Consider the following 12,557-nt stretch of genomic DNA (forward strand, 5'->3'; position numbering starts at 1 on the left):
TTTTTTGTACGTTCTGTGTTTTCCAAATGCAGATCGGAAGAAATATAAATAGGTGAACGGAGAGGCATGTCCATGTAGCGACATGTGTCCACGCAGAGGCATGCCTCTACATGGGACATGTCCATTCACTAATAACCACGATAGTATCCCACCGATAACAACAATAATATAACATTAGCAATGTTTGATTAATTGCGGTGATAATATCGATTCCTTTAATCGATAATGATTATCGGGTTTTATAAAAGTTTCGGTGCATGGTTAATTTAAACATAATGATTTTTATTTAATCCGACAGAAGCTATAACATTAACACTGAAAATAGCTTTCTTCTATTTATAAGCTGTCATTTACTTTCTCTAATTGATATTGGTTCATTTGAAAATAGGAGCTTGTCACTGTGACATCGTATTTCATTCAGTCATTGAAGGTCTTGTTCCAGGGTACCAACATTTTGAGAATGCTGTTGATGTTATTTTCTTTGGAATGTATAAAAATAACATTTATTTATTTTGGCATCTGAGTCGGGCCAAATCCAAGGCTGCTAATTCTGTTTTTAGACCCATGTTCTAAAGATATCATTAATGATGTGGTGTCAAAACATGGCTGGGTATTGTTTCCATAATGCTCCATTGATACAAAGTTCAAACATTGAATGTGCTAGTGAAATGGTAGGTGGAATTCTTACATTGCAATTAGATGCTATGTTTTCCAAAGGATTCATAAGTTTTTTGTTGACATTTTTACTGTTCAACACCTGTAGAAAACATATATTTGGAAATCATAAACTAATGCATATTGCAAACATAAATGACTGATTTATTATGCTAGTGATGTTTATTTGTTCGATTGCTTCTTTTCTTTTGTATTCTTGCAATGTGGATTTATACTTTAGTGATTGTGATTTGTTTGGGGCAAGTTTCAAAAGATGTTACTTTGCTGTTTTACAGATGTTATCAAGAATCATGGAAAGCTTGTTCCTCAGGCTGCTAAGAATTGGGTTGAGAGGTATGAAGTGGATTCAAAAGCTGCCTTGACAGATTTATTAATGATGCTCTTTGAGGTTGGTTCCCAAAAATTGACTCACATTTATCTTTGTTACATTTTTCCATTGAATATATTTACAAATACAGCTTATAAGAGCATTTTGCATATAGGCATGTGGAGTTCAATACCAAGGTGATGAAGGCCCTGTGGATGAAATTGATGTGGATGACGTGGTTGTTTTCTTAGTAAATCAGGCTAGAGATGTATCCTTCTATATCATTTAATTTTTAATTCTTTCAATAGAACTTTGCTGGTTCTGAGAATTCTGTTTTATGTTTCCTTCTCTAAATATAATGTTACATAAGCTTTAATAATCTATTGTTTTAGGGCCTCAATGTGGGTGTAAATCCTCTTAACTAACATCAGGGCAATCTAGAAGATTATCTTGGATCCAAGCAAAAGGATTTAAAGAATTTCAAAGATAACCTCCTCCTGTTTTGGGACAGCCTTGTCATTGAATGCCAGGATGGACCGTTATTTGACCAATTATTTTTGGAGAAGTGCATGGATTATGTCATTGCTCTTTCATGGTTCATTTCTTTCACTAATCATATTTTTAAACAGTTGTCTGGGAAAATATAGTGTTGTGATATTCCAACCCTCATTGTTGTTTCTGCTATTTCATTCAGCACCCCTCCAAGAGTTTTCCGTCGGGTCACAACATTGGTTGGACTGCAGCTTGTGACATCACTTGTTACGGTTGCAAAAACTCTCGGTGGACAGCGAGAGACTACACAACGTCAGTTAAATGCTGAGAAAAAGAAACGGAAAGATGGTCCCCGAGTGGAGTCATTGAATAAGACATTGTCTGTAACTCATGAAAAGATAACTATGGCAGAGGAAATGATGCGTAAAATATTTACAGGGTTAGTTTAAATTTTATTTTGTTTATATTCTTTGTATCCAAACTTATATGCTAGCTTTAGATAGATGTATTTGATGAGCTGTATACTTGAAATGCAAAGGCTTTGTTATCTTTCGCATGGCATTTACTTACTAGCTACATGTTAATTGGTTCTATCAGACTTTTTATGCATCGATACAGAGATGTAGATCCAGATATTCGGATGGCATGTATCAGAGCTATTGGTTCTTGGATTGTCTCGTACCCTTCACTATTTTTGCAAGATTTATATCTGAAATATCTTGGATGGACTTTGAATGATAAGGTATATTCTAAAGTATTAGTGTCTTTTTGCACAATCCAATAGTTACTATCATATGATTGGCTTTTAATCTTTTTAATTTCTTGGGACCGCAGAATCCTGCTGTCCGGAAAACCTCTATTGCTGCACTGCAATGCCTATATGAGGTGGATGATAATGTACCATCACTTAGCCTTTTTACAGAACGATTCTGCAACCGAATGATTGAGCTTGCAGATGATATTGATGCGACTGTGGCTGTTAATGCTATAGGACTCTTGAAACAGTTACTGAGGTCATTATCAAGATCTTTATAAATTTCAGTCTGGAATTGAAACTATTGAGTAGAAAATATGGTATATTTTTTTTTTGTCATTTTTTCTATATCTGCATTGCAGGCACCAGCTTCTTGTGGATGACGAGCTTGGCACACTGTATGACTTATTGATTGATGAGTCACCACTCATTCGCCATGCTGTGGGAGAATTAGTACATGATCATTTGATTTGTCAGAAATTTAGCACCTCTCAGTCTATGCCTAAAGGTATTCTTGCATTATTCCTTTGTTGAATTTATGTTTTTGCACCAAATGAGGTAGAATCTTTTTGATGTCTTCTTCTCATTGACATGCCAGGGATGAGCAACGATGCTTCTGAAGTTCAAATAGGGAGGCTGTTGCAAATACTGAGGGAATTTTCTGCAGATCCAATTCTCAGTGACTATGTCATCGATGCTGTCTGGGAAGAAATGAAGGCAATGAAAGTATGTTGTGAATTTTTTTAGTGCATTAATGTTTTTTGGGAAAATTGAAGGCACTGGAAATGGAAGAAGAAGAAGAAGAAGAGAATTTCTCCAGAAAATTTGCTAAATGAAATAGCAAGTGTATGCTTCTGTTCAATCCAACTTTTACAGGTTTTATTGTTTGGATTTCTACTTGACAGGACTGGAAATGTATCATTTCCATGCTTCTGGATGATAATCCAAGGATTGAACTTACAGAGAAAGATGCAACAAATCTTGTTCGAGTCTTGTGTGCTTCCGTGAAAAAGGCAGTCGGTGAGAAGATTGTTCCCACAGCTGATAGCCGCAAAGGTTCCCTCACTAAAGCTCAGAAGGTATTTTCTTTTGACTTAAAAATTTCTAACTTTATAAACATGTGAAAAATCATTTGTTGCAGATTACACAAGACAATTTATTTTGGCTCTCCAAAAGCAATAATAACTAGTAGTAGCAAGTTATTCATCCGAAGACTAGATACACATCTTATGGTGGACGCCCTTATAAAAGGGATGAATCTGACTGTAATGTTCCACTTTTGATCTGCAAACACCGAGCTGTTGGTGGCTAACATGAATTGGGTGTTGACTGGTTCCTTGTTGGCTGTAAGAATTAATTAGTCTTTCAGTTATAGTGTGGCTTAATCAAGTAGTTGTTAGTTGTTTCCTTAAATAAGCAGTTGTTTTTCTCTGTGGCTGTATGCTTTATTATTTATCTTCAGTTAAATAAGGAATCTTGTAGTCTGTTGTCTTCCTGAATTCTTGGGAAATGTTTGTCAGTTAGCCAGCAATGAACATGGGATTAATGCCCATAACTTGTGGATCGCTCAGGTTGAGGAAATTGGTACCACTGGGAATGATTATATTAATATAGGATCTTTTTTGAAATCAAAGAACAAAATCCTTTTTCTGAGAGTGACGCAGCTTTAACCATTGTACCTGGGACAAAATTGCAGGTGCAGTTTACAGCAGGTTCTGAGCACGAAAACTGACAGCAGCCATCATTTTTACAGAGCACATTGTTGCACAGCAGAAATCATTGTTTCACAGCAGCAGCAGCAGTGAGAGCAGGTTGTGGGTAGTTGTTGGAGAGGAGTTTTGTCTCACTAGGTTTTCTCCTTTTCTCCATTTGTGAGAGACTTGCATTGTACATGGGTGCCTAACATGGTTTTGTAGCCAGGACCCATCATAATAATTTTGCATCTTTGCATAATAATATTCTCCCTAAGTTGCACTTAAGGGGGGGTGTTGGGGAGAATAAGGTTTCGTACCTAGTGTTTTCGCTAGTTCCTAGTAGTGGACTTATTCACATGACTTAAGTTTACTTAGTTCCTAGGTGTCCTTCTAGAAGATTTATTAGTTGTCACATGATCTTATCTTTTGACAACTATGTTTAGTTACCTAGGTCATTTAATATTTATTGTTTTAGTTGTCTCATTGTATAGGATTAAGATACAAATCAACATCTTGTCTAATCCAATCTCTCACCTTGCCTTTATTAAGTAAAGGCCAACTGTACATTTTCATGTCTATTCTTGCATTCATAATCAACCAAGCTAATCTTGCCATTTTCTCTCGTGGAAGTTATTTTGGTCTTGTAGGGTTCCTTGGGGTGTTGAGGAGTCACCAATCAACTTCTACAATTTGCTCGACAATCAATGGATTCAACTAATAGGCATTGAAGATTCAATAGTTGCTTAACTAGAAGACCCAAATACTTAGCTGTTGCTCAACTAGAGGACACAAGATTCAATTGCCATATTCTTAAAACACAACATACATTTCTAACAAAAAATGGAAAGCCTACTATTTTATCTAATTGCTAATTACGTTGGCATTCCATTTTTTAAATAGTTGCAAATTGATAAAGGAGAAATAACATCCAACTCAATAGTATGTTGGAATCCCCTAGGTGGAAGACTTGAAGGCATTTCCCGAAACACAAAAGCATGTTTATCTAACAAACTTGGATATTTGAAGGATATTCACCCTCCCTTGAGTCAACAATGCCTAGAGGTAGCAAGTTAATGATGAAATAGGTTAATGTCCAATTCTCATTTGGTATTTTCTCAAAAGATTCTCCATTTGGTGAGCCAAAACTTCTTGTATTGGTGCATCCATGAAGCCCTTGATCTTTCATTCATTTTCCATAAAATTGAGTGTCATCTTTTGGTAGTTTTGAGTGAACTACCCAAGAAAATATAGCCATTGGATGCTCTGAAACATGTGAGCTTCCCCAAGTAGAATAATAAGTCATGGGTGTTGTACGTCCATCTAACATCACCTGTAATTGGAAAACAACCTTCCTGCAAGCTAATGAATAACCATATGCTATTGCTACTTCAAACCCTACAAAATGTTCAACTTTCAACTTGAAATGTACTAACACTCGTTGATCAATAGTAGAGTTATGGGTTGCACCCCTAATATTGAGGAGTGTTATGTGTTATTCTCCAATTGTTTCCTTAACTGAGATAGAGTGGTACCTCAATGTGCTTTACAAAGGCACAATATTAACTAGTTGTACTCTGCTTCATATGACTATAGGCCTTTAGTTTCTATACTTATGGAGAAACTTCATCCTCTTCCTCAACCTATGTCTTCCTATATGACTCTTCCTCATTGGAGTACACCTCAATCAAATGGATTTGTCCCTTTATCACGTTCTCTTTCTTTGTAATACATGTAATGGACCAAAATGCCCATTTCCAGATTGTACATTTCCCCTAATCCCATTTTGTGCGTAAGTTCTTCCTCATCATCTCCCAAGCATTTGTGTAAGTTCTGCACGTGAGAAAGTTCCGAAGATTGCGTAAGCAATCAAAGTTGCAGAGATACCCTCCTCGACATGCCTCTATTCTCAAGTGTGCTTCTTTTTCTCTATATCTGTTGTGATGTCAAACTTTCCCATACTACCACACCTCTCGATTGTTCCCTGCTTTATTTTCTTAGCTTATTGGAATTTAGGATTCTCGTATGTAGTCATCCCTCGTTGCCAAATCCTTCTCTGCCTCACACCTTAGTTTGAATTTTGGATTCCTTCCCTTTGATATACCTGTAATGTCCCCTTCTCCGCAGTGATTAGTTCTGTTGGTCGTTAGCCTAGTTTGGAGCCAGAAATTAGGGTTTCCTATTTTCTAGGAGGATTGTTTGGTGTTTTCAAGGGGTATATGTGGGAGTTTGACAGTTTGGATTCTGGATTCCTTCTGGGTTTTCAGAGAGCTTCAGGATGGTTCGACATGCATCTGCATCGAGTGACTTTTTCCAGACTTACTATTTTTAGTAAGTGCAACGATTGCTCAGAATGTGGTTAAAATCACTTTGGAAACACTTACTATTATTAGCAATATGCTATTTTTAGTAAGTACTATTTTTAGCAATTCTATTTTTAGCAGGATGTCATCAGGCCTGTTCAGATGGCTATTTCTGGCAGGTCAGTTTGAGCAGTTGGTCTTCTAACATTTTTTGGTGCCTATTGTTGGCAAGGATTCTGCAGCTCAACTCAGTGGCTATTTCTGGTAGTATTATTTTGGCAGGATTCTGTATTCACTCAGATGACTATTTTTAGCAGTTCAGTTCAGAGCCCCAACTCAGTTCAGTTTTGGTGATTTCCAACACTTCAGTCTCCGGCTCAATTTGGCAATAATCAATATTTGAGGAGAAGGTATTTTTAATATATTAATACCTTAGGCATGAGGTATTAATATTTGATTATTTTATGGATGGACGACTTAGGAAAGGAGAAAATATTAATTTTATCCTAAGTCTATTTGGGCAAAATTTGCATATGACTTCAAGGGGGTCGTCATGGTGTTAATAATTAAATTATAACTCAAAGGCAAATGGGGCGATGTTCTAAGTATATTGCCTTAATAATATTTTTTATTTGGAAGTCATAGTTGGGCGCCCACTTTACACTTTATTTTATGACACTTATATTTATTAAAAAGGGCGTTTTTGGGTGAATGTGAATTGGGCGAACTTGTGCAAGGAAATGAAATGAAATGCCATGCTAAATGTGGATGAAATGAAATGGCATTTGGTCTGGGCGTATTTGGAGTACATTTGAATTTGAATTTGGTTGGCAAAAAGTTATAAATAAGTGACTTGGGCTCTCATTTTGGTATCTCAGAGAATTTACACTGTTATTCTGTCGGATTGACTCCAGACAATCTTCGAGGGTGAATACCTCTCTGGGCTCTTGACAAACTTCGAGTGTGAGACATCACTCCTAGCTGTGATTGGATCTTCTGAATGTGTGGTTCAATTTTAGTGTGCATTTTCAGATTTTCAATGTGGTGTGGATTTCAATGTTGCTAGTGTTTGGTGTGGCTGTAGCACGTTTTAGTTCATAACTCTCAGTTCATGTGTCAGATCATTTTGGGTAGTGGCTCGTTCTCTTCCTATGCCACAGGAGATCAAGTTTGTAAGTTTGTAGAGCTTAATGTTGAGTATTTAAGTTTTAAATGCAAATCGTACTTCTTTCGTCGCCGTACTATGCTGGGCTGCCTGGGAATGTGTGCATAAATTCATTTGGGAGTTTGTTGGTTCTAATCTCATCGCTTGTCTTATATCTTTCATTTGCATCCGTTTGGGGGTCATTTCGTTGAGTGTGAATAGAGTTACGAGCATTTTTCGAGACTGCTGGTCTGTGTGTTTCCAGCGCATGGGTTGCATATCAAAATCTGAAAAATTGTTAGTTTGGAGTGTTTCCTTGTGTGGAGTTGGTTTTAGAGTGTGTGGGTTCTTTGGAGTGTGTGAGGATTTTAATGTTGCTGGTTTGTATTTCCAATCTGTTGTTCATTCATATCAGATTTAGTTTTTTTGGGATTGAAGCTGTTTTTCAGGTGTGTGAGTCTATGGGTGTGGTGTGAAGAGTCTTGGTAATAAGTTGCAGTTGTTAGTTTGGGTTTTGGCATTTGAATATCCATGATGAATCATATTGTAATGCTTGTTAGTAGTACTAACAACAATTTATTTGAACTCTCTTAGTCCCGCTGCATAAGTGGAAGAGGCTGGCCTTGCCGCCTAGTTTGGACAATGATTCTAGTAATTTTGTAATCCATGTTTGCATTGTAAAGCTGATTAGTAGTACTAACAGCTATATACTTGGATTGTTGTTTTTTGGCCTGCTGCATAAGTGGAAGAGGCTGGCTCTCCGCCTTCTTATCTATTCTAATTATGTCCTCTTGCTCTATAAGCGGTTGAGTTGATTGTAATCTCATTTTCAGTCCTCCCGCTGAATAAGCGGCGGAGTTGATTGCTATTTCATTTCTAGTCCTCCCGCTGCATAAGCGGTTGAGTGATTGTTTTTCAGTTTCTTGCATCATCCTTGGCTGGTTTACCACCAAGTGATTTTTAATATACTCCATATCCCATTGAAAAGTGGAAGGGGCTGGCTTTCCACCCAAGCATTGTATTATTTCTAGTTATTTGAAGCTAACGACCCCTCAACACCGTATGCTCTCACCTTCCCATATTGGGCACTTGGTGATCAGAAAGTGGAAGGGTTACAATTTCAGCATTATTGTATCTTGATTTCCTAACGTTAACAGGTTCTTGTTGTGATTGTAACTGGAAAAAAATTGAAAAAAAATGTGGGGATATTACAATACTTCACACCTTTGAACTCCAATTTTTGACGGAATGTAATGTCCCCTATTTGTAGGCTGTCAATTCCCAAGGGCAACATCCATGTAACTACCTTCTCACACTCTTAATTAAGAATAACTAACTAATTCTTTCAAATATAACTTATGATACCATTAAACCATGCCTAAAACTCGACCCCATTCCCATAAGAGGGCTTGGTTGCCTAGGGCGCTTGACACCACCTCCTTAATGTAGCCCAGATTACCGGAACTCGGTCCATTCACCCTTGGGGCCTGCAGCCCAGATTTCAGGAGGAGTCTTTTACCCTTAAGACTTCCTATCGGATGGTTTTACTCCGCCTCTCCCTAGCAGCACCCATCTCCCTTGGGGAATAGGATTAGAGTTGATTAAGTACTTAGACTGTGAATGTATATTCATCTTTCAATTATTACTAATGTATATAAAATTAAGTATGTCTGTCATACATATCACAGTCTACATGAGTATTATTAATATTACTACTAAATTCTGCATAAGAATACTATCAGGCTTAAGCATATACATCCCATGCATACCACCAAGAACAAGGACTGTCACTGCCTGTAATTAATAACAGTCCTGATCTGATCTGTTCGATAGTTGCATATTATATATATACATTGTTGGTTCCTTACATAATTATATTAGATTATGTATTCTGCGTTTCTTATGCAACAGGTTATGTGCCTACAACAATGGCTGTTTAAGAACAATCCAAACTGGATGAAGGGATAAGGTATATACTCCATCAATGCCCCCTTTTGGAAATGATGGGGGATTGTCTTCATATATGAGGGGATGAGGTATCTTAAGAGACATGTCCCTTGTCTCTTCCTGATCGTTGACTCATATTGTTTTTAATTGCGCCTCTTCACATTATAACCAAAGTGGTTATGGTGCATAGATAATATGGGTTAACCATAATCGCATCGCTTTCATGATGGAGATTAGTGAAGTGTCTTGCTGACTATATGATTAAACCTGATACTCAATTACCGATCACTCTTATACATTCGATTGATACACTTATGTGCTGGTAGTTGAAGAGTATTATTTTAATGGTCCGATCTGATAATTGGCTTGATTGATGTGCTATCCAATCTTATTCTTCCCCGATCACTTAAGGTTCATTACACAGATTTGCATCTTGTCGACGTGTTTTTTATGGCAGCATCGAACACAAAATAAAGTTACCAACGGTCACCTTATCCTCTCGATCAAAATTAGTCCGTATGCTAAGATTGCACAAAAGTTCGAACGGCTAATTCCAAGGTTTCTCCAGTGCGTGGACAAGACTCAGTTGATTGATGGGTTTGCAGTTAACCCAAGGGGACTTACGTATGTTGAATTGAAGAAGATAATAAACTCGTGCAAGTTCAAGGATTTCTATATGAATGATTTGTAATGAAAGCCCTAATTTATTTTTTATTTTTTTTGGATTTTCGAAATATGCTGAAAGTAAATGAGAGTAGGGTAGAGAGAACTAAGCTAAAGCTAATCTAATCCTAAGAACAGGAGACGGGATCACTCATGTAGAATCAAACCACGCTTCGCTTCGCCAGCAGAGCACAACTACGCGAAGGCGTTGCAATCTTCAAAGGGTGTGTAGAGGTTTTTTAGATCACCACTGTGGACCATCGAATTGAACAATCTTCACTGAAGATCGAAGTTAAGCGTACACACATAACAAAAGGGCTCAGGCTAACTTTGCACGGTATGCAACAATCAGCTGCACACCAAAAGTATGAGCTCGGATCCTGCAACAAGTAATCCTATCAAATCCGGTTCTCCTAACAACATGTAAGCAATTCTAATCTAATTGAAGAGAGCAAGACCATGCAGACTGCTAAAATAGAACAAGTATACACCATCAAAATCGAACAATGTGTTAAGCTGGCTACTTCAACAATCTTGATGCAACAATCTCAGATAATAATCTCTCCTCCCTTACAAATGAGGGGGGTCACCCCTTTATATAAGCCTTAGGCCATGCAAACCCTAATTAGGGTTTCACCCTAGAAGATTCCCCACTCAAGATGCAACAAGGTGGGAATCAGTAATAAATACCCCATAAAGCCCATATACAATTATTCCATGAGCCCAAAATGGCGCCCACTAGTGCATTAAATGTACCACACTACATCGAACATGCCCAAAACACCCCCATGCAATAAATAAATGCCCATCATTCTTCATGCGACAACGACATGCATGGAGAATCTTTCATAGAATCATAAATAAGGCGGCTGCATGCAAGAAGATTCCTCATGCATTGACCGGAGCACCACTTAGTCAAAAATACCCCAGCAGTAAATACGCGACCACTATTCGAGTTAGAGATTCTCATCCAAGAATGGACGACCATTATCTCGTTCATTTATGGCGTATGCAATGAATTTGTTGACGATTGCTTCCAGCTCTCCGATGGAGACACTTGGCACGCTTTCAATATCGAATTCCATCAAGGCAATTTCTTCCTCGCTCTTGGCAAAGAAGCCTTCCCATTCCATCATGATTTCCTATGTCTTCTTCATTATACTAGAAAATATAGAAACATTCGCAAAATGTTCCTTTGGGAATGAGCCTATGAAGAAGAAGTCGTGCAACTGAGATTTTAGGGAGTTCACTGTTATTCCATTGTCATTGAGTTTCCTTATGAACAATGCCTCAATTGCACTGATGATTTCCTCCTGCACCCCTCAATTTGATGCCTTCCATTAGACTAGGGCGCTATTTCCATGTGCAGAGGAATTCACACTTTGTTTGGAATCTTCCATCACTTCGTTGTTTTGGAGCCTTCACCATGCTTTGGGCGGAATTTTACTGAAGGCAAGGAATTCACAATTTTGTCCACTTTCCATGACACTTCACTTTTGGTGCCTTCTTGAGGAGTAAGGCGGGATTTTGCCTTGGTCAAGGATTTTCATTCTTTTCATGCTATCCTTGGCCCCTTCCATTTGGCACCCTCCACAGGATTTGGGCGGAATTTGACTATGGCCAAGGATTCACTAACTTCTCTGTGCATTCCAAGAACCCTTCAATTTGGCGCCCTCCTGAGTGTTTGGGCGGAATTTTGCCTTAGAGGAGGAATTTATGAGTCTTTGTGAATTCCAAGGCATATCAACTTTAGCGCCCAATTCCATTTCATGGTGCTATTTCTTCACTTCCATGGATTCTTGCAATTTTCAATCTCCCTGCATGCTTCATTTTGGCGCCTGTCCTTGGCTTGGGGCGGATTTTTACCGTGAAGGACGAATCCAACATTTCTTGCTTCTTTCGAACTTGGATAGATTTTGAGCCTCTTCCAGGTCGAGCCACCATATTGTTGGCATTGTGTTGTCATTGGTGTCAACCAGTATAAAAGGACAACCGGTATGGGAGTATTGTTGATATTCAGTTATTGATGTCAACCAGTCTTGCAGGTCACCGGTAAGGGAGAGAATGTCATTCAGTACAATGACCATTGGAGTCACAGTTGAGTCATCGGTACACAAGTTAGTGTCTGACTTGTGTGGATGATATGGACAGGAGACCGGTATGATATAACAACCGGTAAATGATGACATCTGTGAGTGGGCAAGATGTTGAGCTGTTGTTTGTGATGAAGAGGCAGAATGTTACCTATATCACATCAACATAGGAGGAGAAGAATGTACAGGTCACCGGTATGTTGTGTGGATTCAGTACAACAGGACTCCCACTGGATGAAGATGTAGTCACCATGTGAAGAGATGACTGACAGTGAATGTACTCACACTGGATCACATGTGCCCATTTGAAGATATGCTACACAAACAGGGAAGTCACATGAGTGCATTACGGGATGCAGATGACAAGGACTCGTTCCCACTGGTAAGTGGAGCTTATCTCCTATTATGCAAAGTATGCATCTTAGTTCTGTGAGATAAGACATAAGTGGAAGGCAGGTGAATGAAGACTGACACCGGATCTAACCGGT

The 12,557-nt window shown here is 38.3% G+C and overlaps 1 protein-coding gene across 2 annotated transcripts in view; it reads left to right on the forward strand.

The window, feature by feature from the left end:
• LOC131048853 (sister-chromatid cohesion protein 3) overlaps positions 1 to 12,557 on the forward strand; it is a 111,643-nt gene that overhangs the window by 7,713 nt on the left and 91,373 nt on the right. For both annotated transcript variants that reach the window (XM_057982927.2, XM_057982928.2), the window contains exons 4-12: positions 951 to 1,063; positions 1,158 to 1,250; positions 1,414 to 1,577; positions 1,677 to 1,913; positions 2,072 to 2,216; positions 2,309 to 2,487; positions 2,591 to 2,736; positions 2,827 to 2,954; positions 3,134 to 3,307. In XM_057982927.2, coding sequence (XP_057838910.2) covers positions 951 to 1,063; positions 1,158 to 1,250; positions 1,414 to 1,577; positions 1,677 to 1,913; positions 2,072 to 2,216; positions 2,309 to 2,487; positions 2,591 to 2,736; positions 2,827 to 2,954; positions 3,134 to 3,307 — 1,379 coding nt within the window. The remainder of the gene's footprint in view (positions 1 to 950; positions 1,064 to 1,157; positions 1,251 to 1,413; positions 1,578 to 1,676; positions 1,914 to 2,071; positions 2,217 to 2,308; positions 2,488 to 2,590; positions 2,737 to 2,826; positions 2,955 to 3,133; positions 3,308 to 12,557) is intronic.

The sequence above is a fragment of the Cryptomeria japonica genome, chromosome 1 (assembly GCF_030272615.1).
Source record: "Cryptomeria japonica chromosome 1, Sugi_1.0, whole genome shotgun sequence".
Lineage (NCBI taxonomy): Eukaryota > Viridiplantae > Streptophyta > Pinopsida > Cupressales > Cupressaceae > Cryptomeria > Cryptomeria japonica.